General features: G+C 41.5%; 1 protein-coding gene across 1 annotated transcript; it reads right to left on the bottom strand.

The window, feature by feature from the left end:
- Positions 1-8,908: 8,908 nt before the first annotated feature.
- LOC109477913 (gamma-tubulin complex component 2-like) lies at positions 8,909-26,793 on the bottom strand. The gene is made up of 30 exons (XM_019779383.1): positions 26,658-26,793; positions 26,452-26,518; positions 25,261-25,336; positions 24,646-24,737; positions 24,399-24,456; positions 23,604-23,735; positions 22,852-22,942; positions 22,349-22,443; positions 21,890-21,964; positions 21,622-21,703; positions 21,421-21,498; positions 20,822-20,889; positions 20,285-20,329; positions 19,706-19,798; positions 19,153-19,214; positions 18,572-18,686; positions 17,832-17,951; positions 17,411-17,465; positions 17,013-17,163; positions 16,396-16,487; positions 15,837-15,924; positions 15,444-15,517; positions 14,679-14,782; positions 14,172-14,242; positions 13,626-13,800; positions 12,686-12,829; positions 12,033-12,134; positions 11,455-11,618; positions 9,603-9,706; positions 8,909-9,031 (listed from the first exon to the last, which is right to left on the bottom strand). Exons 2-30 carry the CDS (start codon positions 26,502-26,504, stop codon positions 8,961-8,963), a joined length of 2,730 nt encoding a protein of 909 aa, XP_019634942.1. The 5' UTR covers positions 26,505-26,518; positions 26,658-26,793; the 3' UTR covers positions 8,909-8,960.
- Between the last annotated feature and the right edge of the window lie 103 nt (positions 26,794-26,896).

Raw genomic sequence — 26,896 nt, 5'->3', positions numbered from 1 at the left:
TAGACACAAATCAAACTTTTTAAAAACTGGGTGGTGGCAAGTTGACGAAGTCTATTGTACAACGTTGGTGTAAAGTGCCTCTCCGAAGGGCACAACATTGAGGCCTGCCAAGGATTTGAACCCAGAACCTTTAGATACTCATCAAACTTCCTGGGATTTTTTTCTGCATGGTTGCGGTGGGAAGGTGAGGAAATACATGTAAGTGTAAAGTACCTCTCCAAAGGGCACAGCATTGGGGTTTGCTATTCAACATTGGACCTCTACTGTAGATTCAATGACCCTTGCCAAACCACAAGACTTAGACCACTGTGCCACTGCCAAACTTTGGCAGAACACATTTTTGTTTTGTGTGTTATGGCTCTTCAGAAATCTGCATGTCTTTTTTTCAAATGATTAAAATATTGTTATGACTCGATCCACCCGTAAGCTATCTTGACCACAACATTTCTTCGAATCTAAGACTAAGAATGTCCAAAACATGCTCTTTTTTCTCCACAATTCCCTGCATGTCTTAAAGACGATAACTTCAAGAACTGAAGTCAACCTGAAACTCGATCCACTCTTGAACCGGCACTTAAGGACCCCTTCTTCCTTCAATATTGTCCCAATATATATAAGACAATACCGCACCACACTTCTTCTAACACTTGTCCAAAAGATGCACTTTTCCCTCCAAGATTCTCTGCATGACTTGAAGATGATATCTGAAGTCAAAAGACGCTCTTTTTCCTCCGAGACTCTCTGTATTTCTTTAAGAACTGGAGTCAAAGCAGAACTCGATCCACCCTTTAACCGGCACTTAAGGAACCTGTCTATCCTCTGCGGCCGTGCGGCCCTCTCCCCAGAAGAGGGCTAAGGCACAGGAATGTTCACAAGTCGTCGGCTGATTATTTTGAGAAGTCCAGCTGTCAACTCTCAGCGCGGGCTGGCTGGTCGTTAGCTAACGAACCCGGCCCGCCCCAGGCAGCAGCAAGAACCTATTAGTTAATGAGACCAGGAAGGGATTAGCTGTCAGCTCTCAGTCTGGCATGTTGCCAGTCTGGTATCCAGGCTAGCATGTTGGCCCTAGAGCCAAGGAGCTGGCCTGTGTAGACCCTGGAAACAGTCTGGCACCTAGGCTAGCATGTTGGCCCTGGAGCTGGCCTGTGTAGGCCCTGGAATCAGTCTGGTACCCAGGCTAGTGTGTTGGCCCTGGAGCCAAGGAGCTGGCCTGTGAAGGCCCTGGAAACAGTCTGGCACCCAGGCTAGCATGTTGGCCCTACAGCCAAGGAGCTGGCCTGTGTAGACCCTGGAAACAGTCTGGCACCCAGGCTAGCATGTTGGCCCTGGAGCCAAGGAGCTGGCCTGTGTAGGCCCTGGAAACAGTCTGGCACCCAGACTAGAGCCGAGATGCTGGCCTGCATGTGTAGGCCCTGGAAACAGTCTGGCACCCAGGCTAGCATGTTGGCCCTAGAGCCGAGGAGCTGGCCTGTGTAGACCCTGGAAACAGTCTGTTATCCAGGCTAGCATGTTGGTCCTGGAGCCAAGGAGCTGGCCTGTGTAGGCCCTGGAAACAGTCTGGTATCCAGGCTAGCATGTTGGCCCTGGTGCCAAGGAGCTGGCCCGGGAGGCCCTGGAAACAGTCTGGCATCCAGGCTAGCATGTTCGCCCTAGAGCTGAAAAGCTAGTCTGTGTAGGCCCTGGATAGTCTGGCATCCAGGCTAGCATGTTGGCCTTGGAACTGAAGAAGGCTCTGGAAACTGTCTGGCATCCAGGCTAGCATGTTAGCCCTAGAGCTGAAAAGCTAGCCTGTGTAGGCCCTGGATATAGTCTGGCATCCAGGCTAGCATGTTGGCCCTTGAGCTGACCTGTGTAGGCCCTGGAAACTGTCTGGCACCCAGGCTAGCAGGTTTTTGACTACAGGAAACATTAAGGAGAGTCTGTACATCAGGGCATAACCCAACAGTGACCTTTCGAAGCTGCAGCTAGTTAACAGCAGGAAAGCTGCAGCAGCCCCAAAGCCTTTTCTACATTTGGGACACAAGAACTTCATCTTCAGGGCTCTTCCTCAGTCTTACTTAAGGCCTGTCTGCACCTGGCCGCTTCCTGCCAGAACTATTTTTAGGAGAGCTCCGCAAAAGTTTCCTACTTTGGGCGAAGAATTCTGCTGTTTATCCCTGGGCTTCCAACACTTCCGACTTTAACTCCACACCTGCCTAGCTTCTGTCTGACTAACTTTGGGTCTGGCATAAATAGTCGGGGTTAAAACAAACTGTTTCAGGTTCTGTTTTACCAACTAATCTAATTAGAGTAAAGTAGTCAATTTTTTTTCTACTTTTAAGCTATCAAATGCTCTAGTTACAATTTGCTAGACTTTACTTGCACTTGTAAATGCTTAAGAACTCAATTTAGGCTAGTATCATTTACTAGCCCAGTTACCAAAGCTATTATTATAATAGCTTTGGTAAAAAAACGAGAGGATGTAGGACTCGAGAGCTATTATAATAATAATAATAGGTTTGGTAATCAGGCTAATCATTTACCAAGTATTGGTTAAAGTTGAAGTTAAATTTCAAGGCCTAAATGTGGCCGATTTTGCTGCTTCCATAGTCCCAAGCCTATGAACATATGGGTGTCTGAACATAGAGGCATCCGAATAACGGTGTGGGAACATAGGATTTTCCCTCAGATTATATCTACATGTAAGAAAGCTTTGTCATCAGTTCTGTCACACTGCACTTATTAACCCAGACCCTCACATGCTCCAAGTTGTCTCAAGGCTTCTCACAAGATGTTAAGACATTAGTGATTCCCTCTAAGACAGTGAGAAGACGTCAGACTTGCTCTGTAAGTGCACCTGGTGAGCATCACTCACTTTTGGGGCAGGCTGTCTCCTGTCACAGCCCGGCATCCCAGGCTGTTTAGGGCACGTCATACAGGATTACTGACACGTATGATCAACACTGGGTGCCTTCAGCACACACATAAACTACATGTACTGGACTGCAGGAGAATTCTTATATTCATGTATCTTAAGCACAGCTATAAACTACATGTACTAGACTGCAGGAAAATTTTTAGCCCGGCACCCCAGGCTGTTTAGGGCACGTCACACAGGATTACTGACTATAAACCGATGATGACGATCTATAAAATACATTCTTTCAGTAGTCTTTCAATTTGCACAGACCTTAACTACAAGACTACATGAGGAGAATTTTTATATAACCAGACCTAAAAATATCTCAGAGTACACTCTTCCAAGGAGGTTAAGAATTCTATCTCCTTCACTATACCAAGAAAAATGCAGCAAAGATAACAGTTTGACCCACAAAGCTGGTTGGTTACAAGCCTACAGCAGAGTGACTTTCACAGATTCCAAACTTTTCCCTATTTCCTTCCTACTATCTGGTGAATATTTTGGTACCGGCTCCCCGGTGGTCTCGGCACAATTCAGCCACAAGTATGTAAATAATGTCAGGAAAAACCCACAAGGGTCGCGACCTTTGACAATGCAGTTGATTTTCTTTAAAATTTATAAACATCACTGCAACATATCAAACATTTTACGTTTTACGCTCTTGTAGAATTTTTCTTGCAGCTTAGGAAACGGAGAAACTGTATTTTTCAATCATCGCTCAGCACAAACCGTTATCAGTTGAGAAGGAACAATGTTGTGTTCAAGGTCACCCCCCTCCCCCATGGACCCACATTGAGGATCACCTTTACAAATAGGTCGTTCTTATCAGCCCAGTCTGACAGCCCTTATCTCAAAAATACACCAAATATACAGCAAGATTTATAACCAGACCCTCAGTAATGCCACCCCCCACTGGATAGTGGCGCAGGCCACATTGCTGTCATACCTATCAGTGCAGTCTGACCTTGGCCTGTTCCAATTGTTACTCCAGGGGGGTAAACGTGTAAGTTACATGTACGGTAACTTTATGCGAAGTCAAGAGTGTATGATGCCTTGAAAATATGATTATGATATTAGAATTTAGATTAAAAATATCACTTACTCCTGGGCCCTTGTAGTTGGTAAGGCCTACAAAAAAATGTGTTTCCTGTTTCAGTCCTGAAAAAATTAGGGTCGGTAGGTAGGGATTATCTTTTTTTTACAGACTTCAGTGATATCTATATAGGGGTCCAACTTATACAAATACAGGTTAACAAAATAAAACTTGCATGAGGACACTTCCAGACAAAAAAGAAGAGTACAAAGGAAATAAAACATGTCATGTTGGAATTGAAAACGTAGGCCTGTTTCTGGTCCTTAATCATGTTATCATGGACTGTAACAGACAGTCAATGTTGACAGTAGTAATGGAGCTTACAGTGTCAACTGTCTGCCATAACTGACTGGTCAGCACGCAGACACTTTACCTGTGTGCTCACTGACATGGTACCCTCCAAGGTTTGGGTTTTGGCATGTTTTTCAGCTTTTTTATCGGTCTTTGTATATTGCATTGGCATCCGATAGTATTTTTACGCCATTTTTGGGGTTTGTCGTAAAAAAGATACCAGTGCAAAAAAAGGACGCCTGATAAAAAAAGACTAAAAGTACACCAAAATAAGCCAAAACCCAAACCTCTGCTTGGAGAGTGACTGAAACAGGAACAGTTTACCATAGCTGTGGTATCAAAAAAGTCTGAGATTCTTTTTTAAAGTCAAAGCCAAACTAGTTGATCCCCAGATCTTGAAGATCACCAAATCTTGGGATCGCGGGTGTATTTTTTGCCATGAAATCCACCGTTATACTTGGAGTGACCTGCCAATGTCATCCGGTCCCTAAAAATTGCGCAAAATTTAATGATCGAGAAAAATCAACCGGGTGTATAACTGCTGAAAATGTTAATATTTTCATGGCTCGCAAAAGGACTGCAACCTTTACCAGTAGCATGCAAATGACAGTATTTCCATGTGTGTGGGGGTACTAGTACATGTAATTTTTTTTTTTTTGGGGGGGGGGGGTACACATTTCAAGGGGGGGGGGTGTAAGGTTTGAGACAGAGCTCCAAGGTCACACCTCCTACAGGAGGCTGTCCTTGAAGTGTCTTTAGACGTTAACAAAGAAATGCTGTCTCCTGGAGGTGGGGTTGGAAGTCCTCTCTCAACAGCGGACCTCCAAGGTTTGACACTTCACACAAGGTCCATGCTTTTAGCCACTCCGGCCGGTAAACTGGTTTGACAAGTTTGTAAATCGAAGACGCTTGGACTGAAACTGAGTCTCTCCCAGCCTGGAAAGCTTTGTCACGAACTTGAAGCCGATGTTGGTGTATTTCTGTAGTTATCATGGTCAGATTTGGACAATTTGACCTAAAAATTGTAAAGTACATTGTAAGGCCACACCAATTTATAATAATCATTGGTTCTCGGATTTGCCTGCTTCAATCTATTTCTGACTGAAAATCTGAATCAACTCCAAAATGTTCAATTAAAATTCGTAGTTTGCATTACAAACCAGTCTGGTACATGTATGTTGACTTCATGGCACCTACATGTAACGTTACAGTAGCAATAGGGGCTACAGTAGGATGCCTAGGCCTGTTTTCTTTCTTCGTCATTTAATATTTTTTAACAAAAATATAAAGAACCAACAAATTAAATTGGTTTGGCCTTAAATAGATTCTAATTCTAATTCTCAAATTCTAATTTATATTTGGAAATCATGACCTTTGTTTGAACTATTGCATTATCTTTCCAGCTGTTAGATAGAAAAGTTGTTGTTACCAATTCTATGAGTTTTTATGGTCTTGTACATTTTGTATATCATTTCTGACAAAATTAATGTATAATTTGTACATTGCAGTTTTCTGTTTTATAGATATAGCATATAGTATGAATCCCATAACACTAAGATTTACAGTACTACAGTGAAATGATAGCAAAAACACCCCTTTTATGACATGGTGCTATCCACGATTCAATGGTTATTGTCATACCTGGACTCAACCACCACCTAAAAATAGGGGTGGAAGGAGATTTTACTGGGCAGCTACCAGTAAATTTTGTCACAACAAATACCTCATTTCTTAAGCCAACAGAAGATTGTCTTTTTAAAAATCTTGTAGTTATTCCTAACTTAAAAGGTTTCCAAAACTGATGTATATACCATTGATACTTCTTCTCTCATTCCGTTAAATTTGATATTTATTATGAGACATTTCTGTTCATATTTGACATATATTTATTGAGCACTGTATTCAATCCGTTATTTATTTTACACCTCCGAAGCGGTGGACGTAATTATTGTTATTATTAATATCTACATTGTGTAATATTTCGATGTATGAAGGAATGGTACAGATAGGTGGGAAGTATTGTGTACATGTACATGTATGAATAAAGACGCTCAGAACTTCTCAAGTTGTCATGATGGTGGTTTTCCATTGCATGTTATTTTAACCCTAGTCTAGATAGAAAAAATTACGTAAAAGTACTTTAAATTTTCAAGTCAAAAATTAAAGGTTGAAAAGGTGCACTGAGAATCGAACCCATAACTCTTGGCTTGTGTCCCTGTTTCCCAGTCTGAACTTTGCATGCTCATTTAGATACAGAATGATACATTTAACTTCATAGGACATGTAGGAAAGACATTTACTTCATGCAACAATCATCATCACAATCATTACAAGAAACAATCGACTCACATGCACTGACAGTGAATTTCTGCAAAGGGATTGCAAAAAATAGCAACCGTAAAGATTTGAAACATCTAAAGTCATTGTTGTCAATTGTTATTTAGTCAATTCGCAAGGCACACATACCACATATGTGCCTTACATGAAATCTGCCACTTGGAGAAAAAAAAATTATGAAGGTACAAAAACACCTTAAAGCAAGGGACGTTTCTTAGACATAGAACGGAAGAGATCATCTTTATCTTGCCCACGAAACGTGCCCACAAAACGTCAGTCATCTCCTAACACCAACATGTGCTCCAGTGTAACCATGTCAGGGCTGTTGACAGCAGGAACAATGCACCACCGACTTGATATACGACTGTGCACACAGCAAAACCACACGTCAGGATGGGGTATAAATCTCACACCACTTCAGCTAGGCTCACCTCAGAACTGCTGAGGTATGACGTTTCACCTGTACCTAAGCACAGGTAAAAGATATGTATAATTATGTATAATGGTTAAAAGAGAATGATATATTTATAATTATGTATACATGTTCATGTAATGGGGAAATGGGTTATGCATAATTATGTATAATGGTGAAATGGGTTATGTATAATTATGTATAATGGGGAAAGGGGTTATATATAATTATGTATAATGGTAAAAAGGAATATGTATAATTAATGTATAATGGAAAAATCATTATATATAATTATAGATAACTATAGTATAAATATATATAATTATATATAATTGGACTACTCCCTAGGGACCAATTGACGTGTTCCACATAATGCATTGTCACCCTCTGCTACATGTACTAGTATGTACTCATGACAAATTAATTATCAAGCAAAGCATTCTGGACTTATTGGCCTGGAGTCTAGAATTAAATTGTTTTTCCGGAATTAAATTGCGGCTTGTTACACACATGCACACTCACATGCACACGCCCATACACACATGCACGCACACACCCACCCACTCACACACTCACACACACACACACACACACACACACACACACACACACACATGTACGCACACACAGACATACACATGCACACACACGTCAATACACGTGCACACACACTCACACACACACACACTCACACACACACAAACTACACACGCACACACACACACAAGCACACACAGACAACAAGGACAGGATATACAAAATTGCTCAACTTTTTATAGCCACTCTTACAAAAATGTTCACCACAACTTTGTTGCTTTACAGCCTTCTTCAAGTCTCTTGTCTTCTTTTAATCTTTTACAACACGTTGAAGGACCTTTGAGACTTCCGGTTATATCGTATTAGGTCCTGTAAGAATGTACTTCTTATTTACAAGGAATTTCTCAAGCACCTGTTAACACAGAATACAGGTAATTTGGACACACAAAGACTTTTTAAGTCCTTAGTTTTTATCTTGGAGATTTCTCTGCCCAGGAATTACTAATCATCACATATTAATCATCAATTGTTAATATATACTGTAACGGTTATATGTATCGTTATGTGTACCTTTTCCAAAGGCTTATACATGTAGCACTAGACTAGATAGTATTTCGGCTTCTATAGATCAGATATAAGTGTATTGTAGTTTCAATCATTGACCTGAAAATGTTTGCTCAAACCCAAGTCTATCTAGGAATGGGTTAAAAGACAGTCACACATGGAAGCAAAATGTTTAAACTTCCTTTGGTGTGAAATACATACACATACATGTAAGTCCTGGTTCATGTGTATTATACATGTAGACATCACATGCACACAATGTACTACATACAAGCCTTAACTGAGCTTAGGTTGTTTCAAAACCTTACAAGCATGAAATTTCATGCAATAAAGGGTATTATAATACCATAATTGTTTTCTTTTTTCTCTTTTCTTGCATTCAACTTCAGTTATAGCAATTATAACATCATATATCCTTTTCTTTTAGACACACCATATCCAATATTGTATTTGTTAATTATTTTTAGGACTTAAATCATGTACATGTACTCTGTATTTTCTGTATTTTTGTCTGACCCTTACTTCTTTGTTGTTACAAATAACAAAAGGTTCAAACAAACAAAATAACAACCAACCAACCAAACAAACTAACAAATGGAACACATTAGTGACGCTGAAGAAGAGTGGTGGATGTCACTCGAAACATCAGGAAATTATCTCCGTAATTTATTCAGTTACTGTAGTATAGAGTTTGAGTTTCCTATATAAGTATTGTTTACCTGGATGTCTAACCTTCATCAACGTAAACAGAACGGTTTGTAGATGTAGAGTGGGTCAGGATGTGCTCCCCGGAGCTCATCAGATTTACTCACTATCTGCGGAGCTTTTCACTCTCCACCGGTGGCAGTTTTCGGGTCCTTGGCAGGCATCTTCCCTCCACCAGAGAACTTCCCAAAAACTTCAAGAAAAAACAAGAACAGAAAACTTTGGTACAAATTACAGCTTAATACTCAAGTTCAAGTTTAATACCCAAGGTCGTCAATATCAAATGATGCCTACAGTAGGAAAAACATTATGTGTTCCCATTTCAGTCCTGAAAATAATAGGGTTGGTAGGTAGTGATTTGACAAATTTTATAGCCTTTCCCAAGCAGTACACTCGCCAAAATACTATATAGGGTTGGTTGGAACATGGGGAACACAACAGCTTTTATCCTAGGTCTAGAATAAGGTTCACATTAACTTTTTCCAATATATATGTGTGTGCATGAATAGACCGGTTTGAAATTTGACCCATCACTAGAGTCATGTGACTTCAGTGGTGGGTCATTTTTCCTGAGGAAGGTCAAAGAAACTGCAACAAATTGGAGATATTTTTGACTTGGAAAGAGGTCCACATACATGTATGTAACAAAAAAAAATGTTAATTTTTTTTGTACATTGAGAGCTGGAAAGAAACAAAATGGCCAGTCGAAACATCCTATGAGTAAGCCTTGAATGTCAGGGCTACCAATAAGGTGCTAGGTTTACCTGTGTCTGAATCTGCAGGTTGCCAATCAGGGGCTTGCTCCATCATGGACCGCTCGGCTGAAAACTGCTCCAGCTGTTCTGTGTAGTGGCCGTTAAAGTCGATTCTGGGAAAAAAGAACAAGAACGTTGAAGATTTAACAACTTTGTTACTAGTTGGGCCTCACCCATTTGATATGTTCTTTCTTGGAGCATCCAGAAAAAAAATTTAAGCGACAGACGAGTGCAAAAAAAAGACAGGCCTAGTTATCCTGTGATACCCCTACAAATGCTATGATAGGAGCCATGAAATCAACATACCTGGCTGGTCTGTAATTCAAACAATGAATTTTGATAGATGGCAAAACTGTAACAACTCTGAAGAGAAGGAACTTTCTTCAACTGTTGCGGCCAAAACATGAGCATTTTAGGGCTGGTTTAGAGCCTGAAATTTTTCTTTTATCATATAAAAAAAATGAAGCGGGTGAATCTGAGAACCAACTCATTAAATTGGTGTGGCCTAACATAAAAAAGTGGTGACATGTGTGAGGATTTGTACAGGGTTTCTGTATGAAAGTCAAGGCTAAATTTGTTGCTGGATCTCAAGAGGCCAAAGAATTTCACAACAGCCATCTCTATAACTGTTTAGCATCTTCCTAATTGAGCTATAAATAGCTCACAGGTCAGAAGGTCCGAATCACAGTACAGGTGCGACCAGCTTTACATTCTTACACCTCAAGACAACTTTAAGATGTTCCCTGGCTTCTTAACTCCCCAAGTTCTTATTTCGTCGCCAGTATAAGGAGAGAAAACGAACTTGACCTTGAGAAGGTCGTTTATCAGCATCTGTCCGGGGGTTCTAAATATTTCTGCAAGGCCCCATAGGTCACATACGGCACGCATAACGAGGAAGACACCACCTGTGGCACGTCACCAAGTTTAAAAAATGATCCAAAACACCCCTTGTTATGGAGTGGAATGATCCAACACTGGGCAAAACCAAGCTCTCAACTTTTAGCAAACTAAAGTAGCCATTTGGCGGCCAATAGTCTATTGGATACAGGGTTAGGCAACAGGGAGAAGGTTAACCTTTAGCACACTGAAGTAGCCATTTGGCTACCAGTTCTCTATTGGTTACAGGGTAAGGCAGCAGGGAGAAGGTTAACCTTTAGCACATTGAAGTAGCCGTTTGGCTACCAGTTCTCTATTGGTTACAGGGTTAGGCAGCAGGGAGAAGGTTAACCTTTAGCACACTGAAGTAGCCATTTGGCTGCCAATTCCAACTTGGTTACAGGGTTAGGCAGCAGGGAGAAGGTTAACCTTTAGCACACTGAAGTAGCTTTTTGGCTACCGATTCCTGCTTGTTTGCAGGGTTAGGAGGATGGTAAAGACAGCTGTGGGGAGATACTTGAGAGCTTCTGAGTGTATGTTTGTAAAGATTTGCTTGGTCCTGAGGTGAGGAGAGAAGCCCTACAGGTGAGAGGATGCCGGGCATACCTGTGTATCTTTCCCAGCTGTCACCTGTAGGGAACATCCACTCATCACAACACTTTGTTTGTTTGGTTTGCAGAACTGTACAGTAAGGCATGCCTAACCTGCGCCTGTACTGCACCTGCGCAAAACCCGTAATATATTGTACATAGCATTTCGGCATAATGTCTCATATAAGGTCGTATTCGCTCATATAAGGTTAGCATTCCAACAGTAGTTTTCAAATGTTGTGTCGGAAAGAATATCCTCTGCAACAGGCAAAATTCTGATGCAACGTTGACCAAAAACCCAACGAAAAACGTGAAAATACGGGGTTCTGCGCAGGCGCAGTATGTTCTGCCGACGTGCTGGACCGGTCCATGTTGCACACGGGGGTTATTAGTACCTGTAGATGATGTTCATCATGTTGTGCTCGCAGTCGCTGCTGCTGAAGTGGCTCAGTCGGTCCAGCAGGCTCAGCAGGAGCGACGAGAAGTTTCGGTCAAAGTTCGTGATCGTGTCCTCAAAACTGTCGCTCGACACAAGCTCGTCCACGTGCTCCGATACAACCTTCGTGGGAAAAAAACAAACAAATCAGGGCTCGAAATACAATGTACCTCTTTTGGGATACCTGCAGTGGTTCAGGCAACATGAGAAACGAAGAAAAACTGCATTTATGTCCAGCAAAAGGCATAATTATGTCCAGCCTAACAAACTATAGCTTTGTCAATTTTACTGAAGCATATTCATATTAATATTATCAAATTATATGGTGACCAGCCCCTCCAACACTGCCCTGCCACTTGCTACATTTTGTACATCATGAAATCCAACAACACAGCACCAGCTACCATGGTGAGAGCCATCTGGTCCAGGCCATTGATCTTATTTGTTAGGAGAAGAGGAAATAGAGCAAAAATGAGAATCTATCCAGTTGATCTAGTGATTTTGAAAGTACAGCTAGACTCTAGCCTCGAGAAGCACCTTAGTTCTGGTCTTCCTGACGTCAGCCTCGGTTACCTTCCCTTTTCCCGCCGGCGCCGTTAGCTGAAGTTCCTCGTCCGCAAGGAACGTACGAGTCAGTCTCTGCATTGAAACAAACCAACAGTGAAACAGCACCACCTAGCATCAATTATTGGTACTACAGGACCAGTTACATATTATGTTTTACTGCCGATGCCATTAACTGCAGTTCCTCGAAAAGAAATGTACGAGTCAGTCTCTGCAGGGAGACAAGTCAACAGTGCATGAACGCCACCTAGCAGGAACTATTGGTACTACAGGACCAGTTACACGTATGTTTTCCTGCTGGTGGCACTATCAACTGGCAGTTTGTCATCTGCGAGGAAGGTACGACTCAGTCTCTAGAGAGAAATGAGTTAACAGTGCATGAGCGCCACCTAGCAGGAACTATTGGTACTACTGGACCCACCTGTATACAGTTACAGAAGGTGATACAGTGATATGGCCCACCTGTATACAGCTACAGAAGGTGATACAGTGATATGGCCCACCTGTATACAGTTACAGAAGGTGATACAGTGATATGGCCCACCTGTATACAGTTACAGAAGGTGATACAGTGATATGGCCCACCTGTATACAGTTACAGAAGGTGATACAGTGATATGGCCCACCTGTATACAGTTGCAGAAGGTGATACACACGACCATGAGCTTGCTGACTATCTTGAGCAGCTCCGTGTTGGTGAGCATGCAGTCCTTCAGACACTTGTCCAGGAAGTCCATGTGATGATGAAGAACATCGTCCACGTTCGATACCTGGCAAAACAAAACAGTGCTTTAAAAAATGCTGGCCCTGGCTCCCAGAATAAGCAAAGAAGACAACCGTATTTGCCCATGATTATTGACAGCAGACAAACCAAGCAATGAGAGGGATTTCTCCAGTTATTGAAGTAAAGATTGTCAAAGTAATGTCACCCTTACTGGTTAAAATATTTCCCCAACAATTAGGACTGGTTTTGTGAACAAAGGTTTGAAGTCGTTGTGCTCAATATTAAGATGTACCACATACAACATAAGGGTGCCGGGGCAAAAATTCATTATGGCAAGTTTTTAATACAACCAAACAAGAGGATGACAAGACATACTTTAGTGGCTGTTGGTTTTGTAAAAGCGAAAAAGGAATTCTGCAGATCATTTTTTTTCATGAATGTTTTCCTCAAAAATTTATCACATATGTACAAATGTAGTTAGACATTTCTGAGTATCTTTTGACTTTGTGTGTTTCCTCACCCATTCACTCACTCACTCACTCACTCTGTCACTCACTCACTCCCTTCCTCACTCACTCACCCACCAGCTCACTCACTCACCCACTCACTAAACACACACTCATTCACTCACTCACTCACTCACCCACCAGCTCACTCACTCACCCACTCACTAAAACACACTCATTCACTCACTCACTCACTCACTCACTCACCCACCAGCTCACTCACTCACTAAAACACACTCATTCACTCACTCACTCACTCACTCACTCACTCACTCACTCACTCACTCACTCACTCACTCACTCACTCACTCCCTCTTTCTCCCTCCCCATACTTACAGACTTGAGGTTGTGTTCCAGCATGTGCCAGTTTGGTTCCAGTACTTCAAACATCATGTAGTATCCGTAGTTCTGAACAAAGTGCAGCATGCGATGTCTCAGGGCAAAGGCTGCTGCATACCAGCGGGGTGACTGCAGGTCATACTGCTTCGCTGTCTTACTGTTCAGCCACATGCTGTGGAAAAAAATATGACAGAATTCCTATTAGAGATGGCAGACTTCACCCCCTTTACCCATACGGTTTTGCTGTCTTACTATTCAACTACATACTGTGGGGAAAATGTAATAAGAAAGGGCAATCTGAGATGGCAGGCTTTATATAATTTATAGGACGTACCAATCTTACTGAAGAAGATCAAACCTTAACCATTTCAAAATGCCTCTCCTAAAGGACAACAAATCCTACCAGTAGCATAAAAATCCAGTTTAACTTTGAGAAAATTTGCCACAAGCTTGGATGGGATTTGAAACCGTGGCCTTACAAGTAATACAACCATCTCGTCTTGTTCTAAGACTGAAGAAGACTGGGCTGAAACACTGACTTACTTGCAGAGCTGCCTCTCCACATGTTTGGCATAAAACAGGTGTCTGAAAAGCATCTGGTACCTGGTCAGGGCCTGGAAAGTACAGCAGGGGTCAGTGAATAGTTTTATCAAGTCAGTGATTATATAAAGAGACTCTTTCTTACACAACCTGGAGGTTTCTCAAATCATATCTTTACTTTTACTTTATTGGAAGCTGCCAACATATCGGTATGTATACACAGGTCAACAAACCAGTCAAAACTGGTAGTACAAACCATGTTCCCCCGATGTGGCTTCTTTTAGAAAACTGGTTGAATGGTTTGTTGAACAAATGAATGGTTTATTCAGGTTAAAATCACTCACAGCCATCTTGCAGAATTGTGGATTTCATTACAATACACTGTACTTGGTACTTGGTTCCTTCAAAATTGCATACAAAAGCAAACCTCTTCATAGCAGCAAAAGCCAGACTGTGTTTTTTAAACATTGAGCAAGACAGGAAAAGAAGAAAAAAAGAATTTTATCCTACCTTTCTATTGATGATGAGAGACAGCGGCCATTTCACCTCGTAGTCAAAAGCGAAGGCCTCCAGACCAGAAATGTGGATTTCTGTTGGGTCAATGGCCTGCAGCGCTGGGGAAAGGAAACAGTGCAATTACACCCCCTAGCTTTAACTATTGGAACTGCAGGAAACAGAAATGTGTGGGGTCAATGCCCTGTAGCGCTGGGGAAAGGAAACAATGCATCAGCACCCTCTAGCAATAACTATTGGTACTGCAGGACCCGGAAATGTGGATCTCTGTAAGGTCAATGCCCTGTAGGGCTGGGGAAAGTAAACTGTACATCAGCACCCCCTAGCTTTAATTATTGGTACTGCAGGACATAGAGATGTGGTCCTCTGTGGGGTCAATGCCCTGTAGCGCTGGGGAAAGGCAACAGTACATGAGCACCCCCTAGCTATAACTATTGGTACTGCAGGACACAGAAATGTGGATCTCTGTAAGGTCACAGTGTAAATAAACAGTACATCAGCACCCCCTAGCTATAACTATTGGTACTGCAAGACCCAGAAATGTTGATCTCTGTAAGGTCAATGGCCTAGACCTGTAGGGCTAGTATTTGCACCCCCTAGCTATAACAATTGGTACTCCAGGACCTACATCTAGGGGTTAATGACCTGCACAGCAATCAGCACCCCCTAGCTGTGACTATTGGTACTGCAGATAGACCTACAGGCCAATGCATAAAAAATTACTTTTGTGATAATAAAAAGGCCAATTTTGTAAATTCTTACCTTTCTCTTGTTTAGTCTCGATGGACAATATTCGGAAGAGCTGGGTGATCAGGTCATAGTTCAACAGTTCAACCCTGCAAAACAGTTAAAATCAATATTTATTCATTTTATTTCATTTTTGGTATTTATACAGTATATCACAAATAAACAAAATACATAAAGTCAAGAAACAATAATTTAAGATCCAATAAAAGTTAATTAATAATGACAATGATAATAATGCGTTAGCCATACTTCAAATTTTGACATCATAAACCTTGTTAAATAAGAAACGATAGTACATGTATATTGTGCCAACTATTACAACATCCATTTCTCACTGAAGCAACTTGCTGAATGTGATCCATAAAAATTGCTTGCTGTGGCCTAAAATGAAGAAAAGTGTATCCTTACTTGAGATCGTCCTTGTACGGATCAGCGTTGGCTACACTAGTCCTGAGGGCCAGCTCCAGTAGAGACTCCAGACGGGTGGGGATGATATGTGAGACTGGTTAAGGTACAACTTCTTTCTCTCGAGCTCTCATCTTCTAGGTTAAAATCAGCCCTTCCACTAGAAGCTTGATCACCAACACCTCTAAGTCAAGATAACTGAGAACATCTTAATACTGTCGATTTATGACTCTACATGCTAATATGGACCAATCATTGTCACTGTCAAGTGTCAACTGTTTGTCACCGGTAGACCACAGTGTTGGAGTATGATCAAAGCACAGGTACATGCATTTTTGTCTTGAACTTGAAGAGAAACTTTCAAAACGTTTGATAATAGTTAACTTATTCATACCTAACATCCAATAGCATTTAGATTATGTGTATTCTGGATACCAATCATCGATCAATCAAGCAATCAATTAACCAATCAATCAATCAATTGATCAATCAATCGGCCAATCAATCAATCAACCAATCAATCAGTAACTGTTATTGTCAAGAAATAATTAGAAAAGGATATCTTCCATGTCCTTTTTGAGTTCATCCTCTGCCATGTCCATAAACTGCACCACCAGGTCACCCTGGTCCAATAGGAAGTAGTGTTTGATAGACCTATGGGGAAAAAACAATGGCCGGGTGAGGGAGCAACCAGTAACAAGGCATCCCATTGGTTGTCTGTGCTGCAGCTCTAACTGAACGACTGTTTTTTTTTCTAGCAGTTACTTAATGTTGAAATTTCTTGAAACTGTATCTTCTGGACTTTTAACTTTAAGCCTACATTTTGTAGATTGGCACTCCTGTACATTGTTCCTTTCTGCATGTCTAGCCTGAGATTCAAACCTGAACACTAGGACTAGAACCCCTGACCGCTGTAACTGACCATGAGCTTGGGACTCTTCACCCTAGCAACTGGACATTCAGGGGTAAGGAATACCTTGTACCTTGTTACTGAGATTTGAACCCCTGCACCTGAGCCTGAAATAAGTACCTGTCCTGACTGCTGAGACTGGGACTAGAACCATTATCCCCCAGTACCTGAGCCTGGGACTAGAACCCCTGCCGCCTGTACCTGGGACTAGAATACCTGCCCTTGTACTTGAGACTAGAACCCAGGACTAGAACCCCTGCCCGGTGTACCTGAGCCTGGCCATGAGTTCCTTCTCCTCCATGAGCAGGTCGAGCAGCACGCGGCTGGCGTAGTTGTACGCCTTCTCGATCTGCTCCACGTACTGTCGCTCCTTCAGCGTGTACACTATCTCCTCTGCAGCTGGACACTTCACGTCTCGCCCTGCAAAATGTATTTGTGTTCACCTTCGCATCTGCTTTTGCTCTGTTTCGTCTTCTTCAAACAAATAATGGTCAACTGGTGCTGTAGCAGACACCCTGTGGCGCCAGGGCAGAGTTGAATGAAACATTACAGGAACATTTAAAATCATTTTGTAACATCTAAACAAATTTGTGAAAAGTATTGAAGAAGAATGGACCATACATTTCAGCTGTCCAGGAAACAAAGAGAACTACATTTTGTAACTTACCACACTGTCGGATGACATTCAGGTACTTTCCTGTGCTCAAAATCTTGTCTGCAACCTGATGACAAATCAATCAATCAATCAATAAATCAATAAATTGATCAATCAATCAATCAATCAATCAATCAATCAATCAGTCTTTACCTTTATTAAACAGATACAAACTTTTCAAATAAACTGTTTGTGGCCTTTATGTAGTCCAGATGTTTATTATCAAATTTCAGATTTTCTGCATTAACAGTGACTTTATGTACTGTTTAACATTTTAACACGAATTGTTGAACTGTGTTAGTGATAGAGAGCATGGAACCTTATTTCTTCCCTCCCTCCCTCCCTCCCTCTATCCTACCTTCTCCAGAAAGACAGGAATCCTCTCCCTACAGATGGTGTATCTCTGTTCCCTCCCTCCCTCCCTCTATCCTACCTTCTCCAGAAAGACAGGAATCCTCTCCCTACAGATGGTGTATCTCTGTTCCCAGTAGGCATCGTTATAATCCTTCTCTATCTTCTCCTTTATCACTGACTCGTGCTCCTCTACTATGAACTGTGGAGAGAAAATTAGAAGGAAAAATACTAGTAACTAAAGAAGTAACATTTGCAAAGAGACGCATAATGTTTACCTTCGGACATGGTCTGCCCTGTTAATTTTTACTCAAACATATTCACATACATGATTGTACTACGGGTATATGGTGACAGGAGTAGAGCAGACCATGAAATTGCAACATTATGTAACCCAACACCAGTCACCATGGTGGCAGATGTCAACAAATCATGTCATTGGCCAGGTCATAGGTTAGTGTTTGGAACAGAAGAGGAGGAGGAAGAAACTGAGTAAAAACAATATAAATAGCTTGTCCTCTTATCAGCATGAAAGTTCATTTGTGCTGGTAGTAATCTATGTAAGGCTTTAGGTGGTTTTGAATGAAAAAGGGAAGGTGACATGGTTTTTGTAAGTTCGGAACTGGTTCCCAACATTCATTTTTTTTTTACTTGAACCTAAACATTTTACAAGTCTGGAACCGGTCCAGCGAACCGGTACACTGCACTAGTCACGGCACACGCAACTGTATCACAGTTAAACTAAATGACTGTTCACATAGAACAACAAAAACAGACAAACAAACAAACAGGACAAAATAATCAACAATCAGTTCCAGTCACCTCTGCATAAGGGTCCACAATGATGCCTTTATAGATCCACCGTTCCAGAATCTCAAAGTACGGAACACACGAGGCCTGGGTCAAGTACAGGCACAGGTCCTGGGCCTTCGAATCTCTGTAATGAACAGGTACTACATGTACAATGTACTTACATTATACATTGTACATATCACTACCATGGCTTGGTATCTTGTATGATACTTCAGGCTCTCTCCAAGCAATGAAGCAAGGGTGTTCTCCCTGACTCCCCAAAATCCTAGCACCTCTCACAAAATTGTCAAATATAGGGTTTTCTCTTAGTATTTTCATAAATCTCTTTTTTTTTTTTTGCGACATCAACCGATTAAGGAGCACCTCTCCCCTAAACATTTCTGGGGAGATGTCTCTACTTGACTGCTCCCAATTTATTTTCACTTTTGATATCTTGAGATGGAAACATCATCACATTTCTGACTTCCGGAGAGTCAGTGAGTGCATCACATATCTGACGAAGGTTGACGAGATTGACTGAAAATTTATGGTAAATTTTCTTCTTGTCTGAACTCTATAACTATAGAACAAAGTGTTAAAGAAAGACCCACCCGACGAGACTGGCTGTTCTCTCGTGCAGCAGACTTAGCACAGCCCCACCTCGGCAGTCTCCCTGCAGGATAGAAAATCAGGAGGGTTTTTCATTCAACCAACGTTCTTCAGACCACAGTTGGGAGTTACGTTGTTGTAAGCCCATCTGTGGTTGGGAGATGGTCTGTGAGGTTAGGCTTACTAGATGTTAAAAGTGGTCTGTTTCAGCCGACTAATTGAGAAAGACTAGTCAAATTCTTCTTAGTAGATGCTAAGATATTCAAGTAAACTGGAGCTAGAATAGGAAGGATTCTAGGCTACTCCCAACCTAACGCTGACCTTGGTTGGGGAATAGTCAAGAGCAAAGTCGTGGTAGCCAGGGTCTGTCCTGACCCGGCTGACCTTTGACTCTTTCATGAAGTCACGTGGCAGCTGACCTTTAACCCTGTCCCAAAGTCACATGACCAGTGTTCTGTAACCTTACCTTGTTGACAGTCTCAGCGATGGTTGCTAGGATACAGCTGACCTTTAACCCTGTCCCAAAGTCACGTGACCAGTGTTCTGTAACCTTACCTTGTTGACAGTCTCAGCGATGGTTGCCAGAATCTCTAAGGTTCTCTTACAGGGCTGCACATAGAACCAGAACTTCTGCAGGGACAGCTGGCCCTACAGCAGAGGAGAAACAACTTCAGTTTTAAACAAAGCTGGACTCCATGGATTGTATCATTCTGTAATACAGAAACATAGCTACTTTTGAAGTGTAAATGTTACATTTTTGTAGCTACTTTGGGCACATCAACTGATTAAATCGAATATAAATTAACAAACAAATGATGATGCTTGTGACTCCTTTAACACAAAAGACTGAATAAATCAATTGATGATACCACATCTGTAAATAGTTTGGTACTTGTAGGTTTGTAAACCAAATTACGGAACATAGATTTTTTAGGTGCAGTTGTATTTTTTCTCTCCAAAAATTCCTTTAACACAGACAGATAGAGCAAAGAAAGACTGAAAATGTGAATTTATGACATCCAGTCCGTAAATAGTTTAGAAATAGGTTAGAAACTCAATAATTCAACAATAAAAATACAGAGTTTTCTAAGGTGTACAGCCATATTTTTTGTTCCACCTGTGCTGACCCCTCACCTGTCTGGACTGATGCTCCAACTGGGCCACCAGGATCAGGTACTCCTGCAAGATGGACAACAAACATCTTAAGACTTGGGACTCGTATCTTTTGCTCCAGAAGAAAGTTTGCTCATACAGTCAAACCTGCCCCAGGGGACCAAAGAAAAGTGGTCACCTTGGACAGGTGGTCACCTTGGACAGGTGGTCACCTTGGACAGGTGGTCACCTTGGACAGGTGGTCACCTTGGACAGGTGGTCACCTTGGACAGGTGGTCACCTTGGACAGGTGGTCACCTTGGACAGGTGGTCACCTTGGACAGGTGGTCACCTTGGACAGGTGGTCACCTTGGACAGGTGGTCTCCTTGGACAGGTTGCTCAATGCTTGTGTCGCAACAATTTTTTTTGGACAGAGAAAAAGCGGTCACCATGGCCAGGTGGCCTGCTTGAAGAGGTGGTCACCTTGGCAGGTTTGACTGTATATGACACTATATACTATAGACAACATCAATTTTGCTCAGGTTTGCTCAGTCATACCAATGGGTCTTGCAACTCACCTTTGCCAAATTCCTCATGGCAGCACAGAGAGCATGGTTCACCTGGCCATAGTCCGGCATGGACTTCTCTGTAAAAACATATTAACATGGTCAACTCCATTCAGCATTCATGACCAGCAAAAAATGTCTATAGTACAAACTTCTCTGTAGGCACAAATAACAACCGCTTAACTGACAAAATAGAGTGGACTATCCAGAACTGTCCCTCACAACGCTTCAAATCTGGATAAAGCAGAGTTCTGGATAAAGCACGGTTCTGGATAAAGCACGGTTCTGGATAAAGCATGGTTCTGGATAAAGCACAGTTCTGGATAAAGCACGGTTCTGGATAAAGCACGGTTCTGGATAAAGCACAGTTCTGGATACAAAAGATGTGAGTACTGTGATTCTTTATTTTGTTAACGGTCACTTAATTATAACTGATTTAGCAGTCACTATTTTACCGCTACAATTTCATTGGCGTAACACTTTTGATCATTTGCCATCTGTCCACACCGCTAAAATTAAGTGCTGCGAGCTAAGTCCATTTTCACCCCTCTCACTGCTATGATTTCCAACCGCAATATTAAATGGAAGTAAGAGTAACTGTAGGTCCTGACCTTCCATGAATCTGCAGACAGTAGAGTAGTGGCTACAGACAGGCAGGACTCTGTTCACCAGCTCCTTCATAGACACATCTGCAACATTACAACAACACAGACAGTTACGGTTACATGTAAATATGCTACACATGCAGTAATGACATTTAGTCTGATGAAATCACTTTACAGTTGCAGGCCACCCAATATCCTTTCCCTTACCCAAGGAGGGGTCCACATTGAAGGAGCGATGTCCATGTTTGTCATTTACTGCTCGGGCTTGGATGTATTTTCCATCAACACCCTGTAAACAAACAAACAAAAACACTTAACGAAACTCCTTGGTAGAACATCACAAAATAAAATGAAAAATACATCAAGCTACATACAGGATAAATTCTCGGGGGGATCAAAGTTAAAAGGTCAAAGACTCACAAGTTGAAAGGTCAAAGACTAACAAGTTGAAAGGTCAGAAAGGTCAGAGACTCACCATCATTGCAAACAGCAGATCCTCCACAACAGCCTGCTCCTGGAGGCTCATGGGAAGGGTGCCAAGGGCAACGGGCTGGGGAGGGGGGCAGAAACAAGGTCGTTGCTTATTTTCAGAAATGTTGTTGTTTTAACATTTTTATTCTTTTTTTTGTACCAAATTTAATTTGTTTTGAGTATATTGTTTTTTGTCGCTTAGATATTTTCCAAATTCCCTGATACAACTCTAGTCCATCAAACTCAAAGGAAGGAGGAGAGTCATTTTCAATCTTTTGACTCATTTTCACAGCTCTGAGACAAACATGACTAATCTCACAGATTCTTTCAAATGACTTTGTCTTCCTCAATCTGTACAGTCCTCGCTGCTGATAGAAGCCTCTGGTTGATTGATTGATTGATTGATTGATTGATTGATTGATTGATTGATTGATTGATTGATTGATTGAATCTGTAGACTCACATGTTCAGCAGTGGGCTGTGCCTGTCGGACGAAATCGCCGGTGAGGAAGGGGCGCTCGTGGACCCATGCTGGCACGGCGAGTGTGTGGAACTGGGCTGCAGACACAACACAGGAGGGCAGAAATAGCTTCAGCAGGTTGGCAGAGTATAGGATATAGGGGTTTTCTTTTACACAAGCAATATTGTCTCTTACCGTGCTCATGTTTCGCCTCAGAGCTTCTGACTGGAGTAACACACCAGCTTCGCGGGCATGCTGGCAGCTGGCTACATTACAACGATCGACTTGTTACACCTAACTCTTGAACATCTAACTCTAAACATTGTTTAAAGCTATCTAATGGTAATGCACATACTGTACTCTACGATAGTTCTAGGAAACAATGAGCTCGAGGTTTTGAATACCTAAATCCTTGGCTGATAACTCTGGTACATGAAAGCATGGCTATTTCTTGTTCTTTTTGCAATTTTTCTGACCGTGATGTAAGTTTTCCGCTCGTGCCTCACCGTTTTTCTTGGCCTTGTCTCGCTGTCTGCGCAGTGACTCTGGAGACAGGATGGAGGAACCACTGGTCGCACTCAGCAGCTTATTCCGCAGCTGCACATTTAAACGGGGAAAACACTCAGAAGTTATTATTTTATTCAGAAGCTGTAGATTCAAACAGCAGGAAAACACTGAAGTTATTTTCTTATTCCACAGCTGCAGATTCAAACAGGAGGATAACACTTATTTTATTATCCTCTTTTTTTACATTCGCTTCCACAATTACTTCTCGACAATTGATATTTTTACATATTTATTCGTTTTTTTCAATCTCATACATTTCCTTCCGGTAGTGCTGATTTACTTCATTTTTCAACTACTTCTTCAACTACTTTTTCCTTAATTCTTACTTTTCTTATTCTTTGACACACAGATGCTTGGAAATTGCTTTCAATCCAAGAACCAAAAGATCTACAATGTACATGAATGCTTCAGGAACAGCTAAACATCGGTCCCACAGCTGCAGATTCAAACAGGAGAAAAACATTCATTTAAATTTTATTGCTATTGTTGGCTTTTAGTTCGATACTGATTTCCAATTTTCAATTTTTATCATTTCGTCCATTATCCATTTTTTTTTATTCTTAATTCTCATTCTTCGACACTGATTCTTGGACTTGCTTAATCAATCTGAGAACAGATCTTTGCTTCAAGAACAGGTAAACATTGCAGGTTAATGATGCAGGCAAAGGTTACAGGTAATCATCGGTCCCACCTCCGACACTTCCTCCTGCGACATCTTCCCTCCGGAGGCGGTTGCCATAGAAACCAGGCTGCCCGTGGCAGTCAGGGTTCCGCCCGCCTCCGCCGCGCGCTCGTGGGCGTTCTGTTCCAGGAACTTCTGCGTCTGGGGAAACAAAAACCGGAAGTTCTGCTGCAGTACCAAGGTTATCCACCAGGAGGCCCATATTTGACCTTGACCTTCGTCTTCCTAAGACTTATCAGCATACCAAATATCATCACAATCCATAAAGGCGTTCTGAAGTTATGCTGACTACAAATGTGCGGTAACACACACACACACACACAAACACACTCACACATGTACACAAACACACTCACACATGTACACAAACACACACACACACACACACACACATGTACACAAACACACACACACACACACACACACACACACATGTACACAAACACACTCACACATGTACACAAACACAAACACACACACACACACACACAACATACTAAACAACATAAACATTGTGAAGCTGGTCTTGTGGTTGTTGATTCAGGATCTGAAGGTTCTGGGTTCGAATCCCTACAAAGCCCCTGTGCTGTGCCCTTGGAAAAGGCAATTCACACCTATTTCCCTATAACAGTAGTATAAGACTTAGAGACTCAATAACTGAGCAAACTTCGTAAATTCTAAATTGTTTATATGAGATGTAGATATTACATTACCCTATAGAATAATGGATACTACTAGTACTAGTAGTACTAGACTAAGTACTGCGACATGTACATGTACATGTGTGTGATGTTTTTTTCTAACCTTGGAGTCTTCTGTAAGTTTGGAGATGAGAAACACCAGCGGGTCCAGCTCTCGCACACTGTGGAGTCATCAAACACTTGAGTTACTGTAATTTTAACAAGGCTTAAACAATACATCCTGTAGCAGTGCTACATGTATGCACGTTATGGTCCACATTTCGTGCAGTCACAGTATGTTCTGCTGTTTCATTTGACCAAATAATGGTGCATAAGCAAACAGGACAAACAATTGTTGAAACTGTACCTACTTTTTGGACTTGACTTCGTCGTATTTGCGCTGGAAGTCGTCTGGAGTCTTGGTGAAGGAGGCGATCTTCCTCTTGGCACTGTGAGAGGACACCTACAGGACAGGAGGGGGGGAATGTTGGGGCAATTAATTTGCAATTTATCAGTCAACATAGCAGGAGTACATACTACACATAGTGCACTAAATTGCATCAACATTCTATGGATACGCGAAAAGAAACATAGGGCAATTACATACATACGGATATACGAATTAGGGAATAGGACATGAAACACAAAACACTAAGCCTGCATTTGATTATCGTACAGTTGGAGTGTTGTGGAGAAATGAGTTATACAGTCTGTTTGTCTTAGGCACCCTGAGTTCCTCAAAAACCTCCCTGTGCTGTCAGACCTGGAAACCGGTACCGAATCATGGTGTGGGTACTCAGGACTGAGCATGAACTTACTTTTCTTGTGTTAGTATTGGTTTAGACACTGAAGATCTGAAAAGTCATCACCAGGAACATAACCACAATAAACTTTGCAAGATTGTACAGTATGTTCCTCATTTTGCAAATATCTCTTGACCTATCACCCCTGAACTTTGACCTGGTGGATGCCCTGTGACCTCTGACCTGTGTGGTGATGTACGGGGTCATGTTCTTCAGCAGCAGGTCGGCGTACACCTCAGCGCCCTCTCCACTCCGAACCCTGGACAGGTCAGGAGACAGTGTCAAGTGTCATGAAAGGGACAACGAACCTCCTTCACAGCAAACATAAAGGATCTTTAAGAAGTTTAATCAAAGTTCCTTCCCGCATCAAGTGACATATATGGCGGCGCCCATCTCCATTTCCTAGCCCTTGGGCCACATACACAACAGTGCAATCACTACCAGCACGGGGATAGTCCACTGGTAGTGTTCAACTCCAATACGTCATAATGGCAAGGTGGTCCTTATTGTGTAGAGGTGGTCACTAGACACTTGTACAGGTTTGACTGTTTTACAATACTAAAATACTAATTTAAAAGCATGTATGCCACAAGAACCATATGCATGAAGCTGGTTTTATTAATTAAATCCCTACTATGTATATTATCTATTTTTTGTGTTTAGTGAGATTACATAAATTTAGACCTTATTTTCATGCTTTTGCATCATATTTTTTTTTTTATTTATTATAACATTTAGTAACAAGACAGGATGACGACATACTCAAGCTACAATGCTTATGTTTGTGTCGTCATCGTTACAAAGATATATACATGTAGTCACAAATACAGACATGCAAAGCATAAGAGTAATAAGGTAAACTAAAGTAAGCCGCATTATAACTAAATCATAAAATATGTAACAAATATATAACAGTATATGCAGGTAAGTGATAAGTGAATAAGTAGGCATTCCAAGTCAAACAACAAACTGGTAGGATAAGAAATTGATGGTTACTCAAATCTTTCCGTTTCTTTTATAAACAATTGAACACATTGTAAGAGTTTAGCGTTGTTAGAAGCCGACAGAGAAGAGGAACCTCTAAGCAGTAATTGTACTAGGAGATTATCGGGAAGGTTTTGGATGTTGATGGCAAATCCTACAAGTTCGGTTAAATTGCTGAAGAGGGAGACACGATATTGAGTAAACTTTGGGCAGTGCAGAAGATAATGATGAATACTTTCACAGGGGTGGCCACAAGTACAAGCATCATATTTGTCATTTCAAATCTTGAAACCCATCTCCTAGATCACAAATTTTCATAATTTTGAATCTTGCATGTGTTTAGGCAAATATTTTGACCATGGCAGCCCTGATTTGTTGACGTTGACTTACTTGAGCAGGTTTTGTAGCTCGCTGACGCGGTGGTGCACTCTGAACTCACTCATGGCGCCGGAAAAACCTGACAAAAACAGACGATATATGTCAATTTTTTGTGAGCACAACTTTACAAAATGTCTCTTACATTTATATTGATAATTCCCTCAGTAAACGACAATAAAGAAATGGAAGATTTCACCATATAGTGCATAGATAGGTACCTTGTAACTTGGGTTGTAAACCTGTGGCTCGTTTTGATTTCAGCGAAGCAAAAAGCCAATTTTTTTCCTCAAAATCTGCACCAACAATTTTTTTCAGTCCGCGGCCGCCATATTGGACTTCCCGCCTGTTCCAAACCTCGCGAGAAGCGGCGAGAGGACGGCTCCCTCCGGGGATAAACCACCGATGTTACGTCAGGTGTTCTATTCTGGAAAAAATATGTCAAACTTCAGTTTTAAAA

This window comes from Branchiostoma belcheri, unplaced genomic scaffold (genome assembly GCF_001625305.1).
Source record: "Branchiostoma belcheri isolate BF01 breed outbred unplaced genomic scaffold, Haploidv18h27 scaffold105, whole genome shotgun sequence".
Lineage (NCBI taxonomy): Eukaryota > Metazoa > Chordata > Leptocardii > Amphioxiformes > Branchiostomatidae > Branchiostoma > Branchiostoma belcheri.
The sequence above is the reverse complement of the archived record's forward strand: the minus strand, read 5'-3'. Positions and strand labels throughout refer to the sequence as shown.

Bases quoted from the DNA above. Each gene is read 5' to 3' on its own strand.
- LOC109477913 (XM_019779383.1), bottom strand. From the start codon at position 26,504: ATGAGTGAGTTCAGAGTGCACCACCGCGTCAGCGAGCTACAAAACCTG. The intron at 20,330-20,821 runs GTGAGTTGCAAG...TCCATCTTGCAG, and splicing joins CCATGAGGAATTTGGCAAAG to GAGTACCTGATCCTGGTGGC. The intron at 19,799-20,284 runs GTGAGGGGTCAG...CCTCTGCTGTAG, and splicing joins TGGAGCATCAGTCCAGACAG to GGCCAGCTGTCCCTGCAGAA.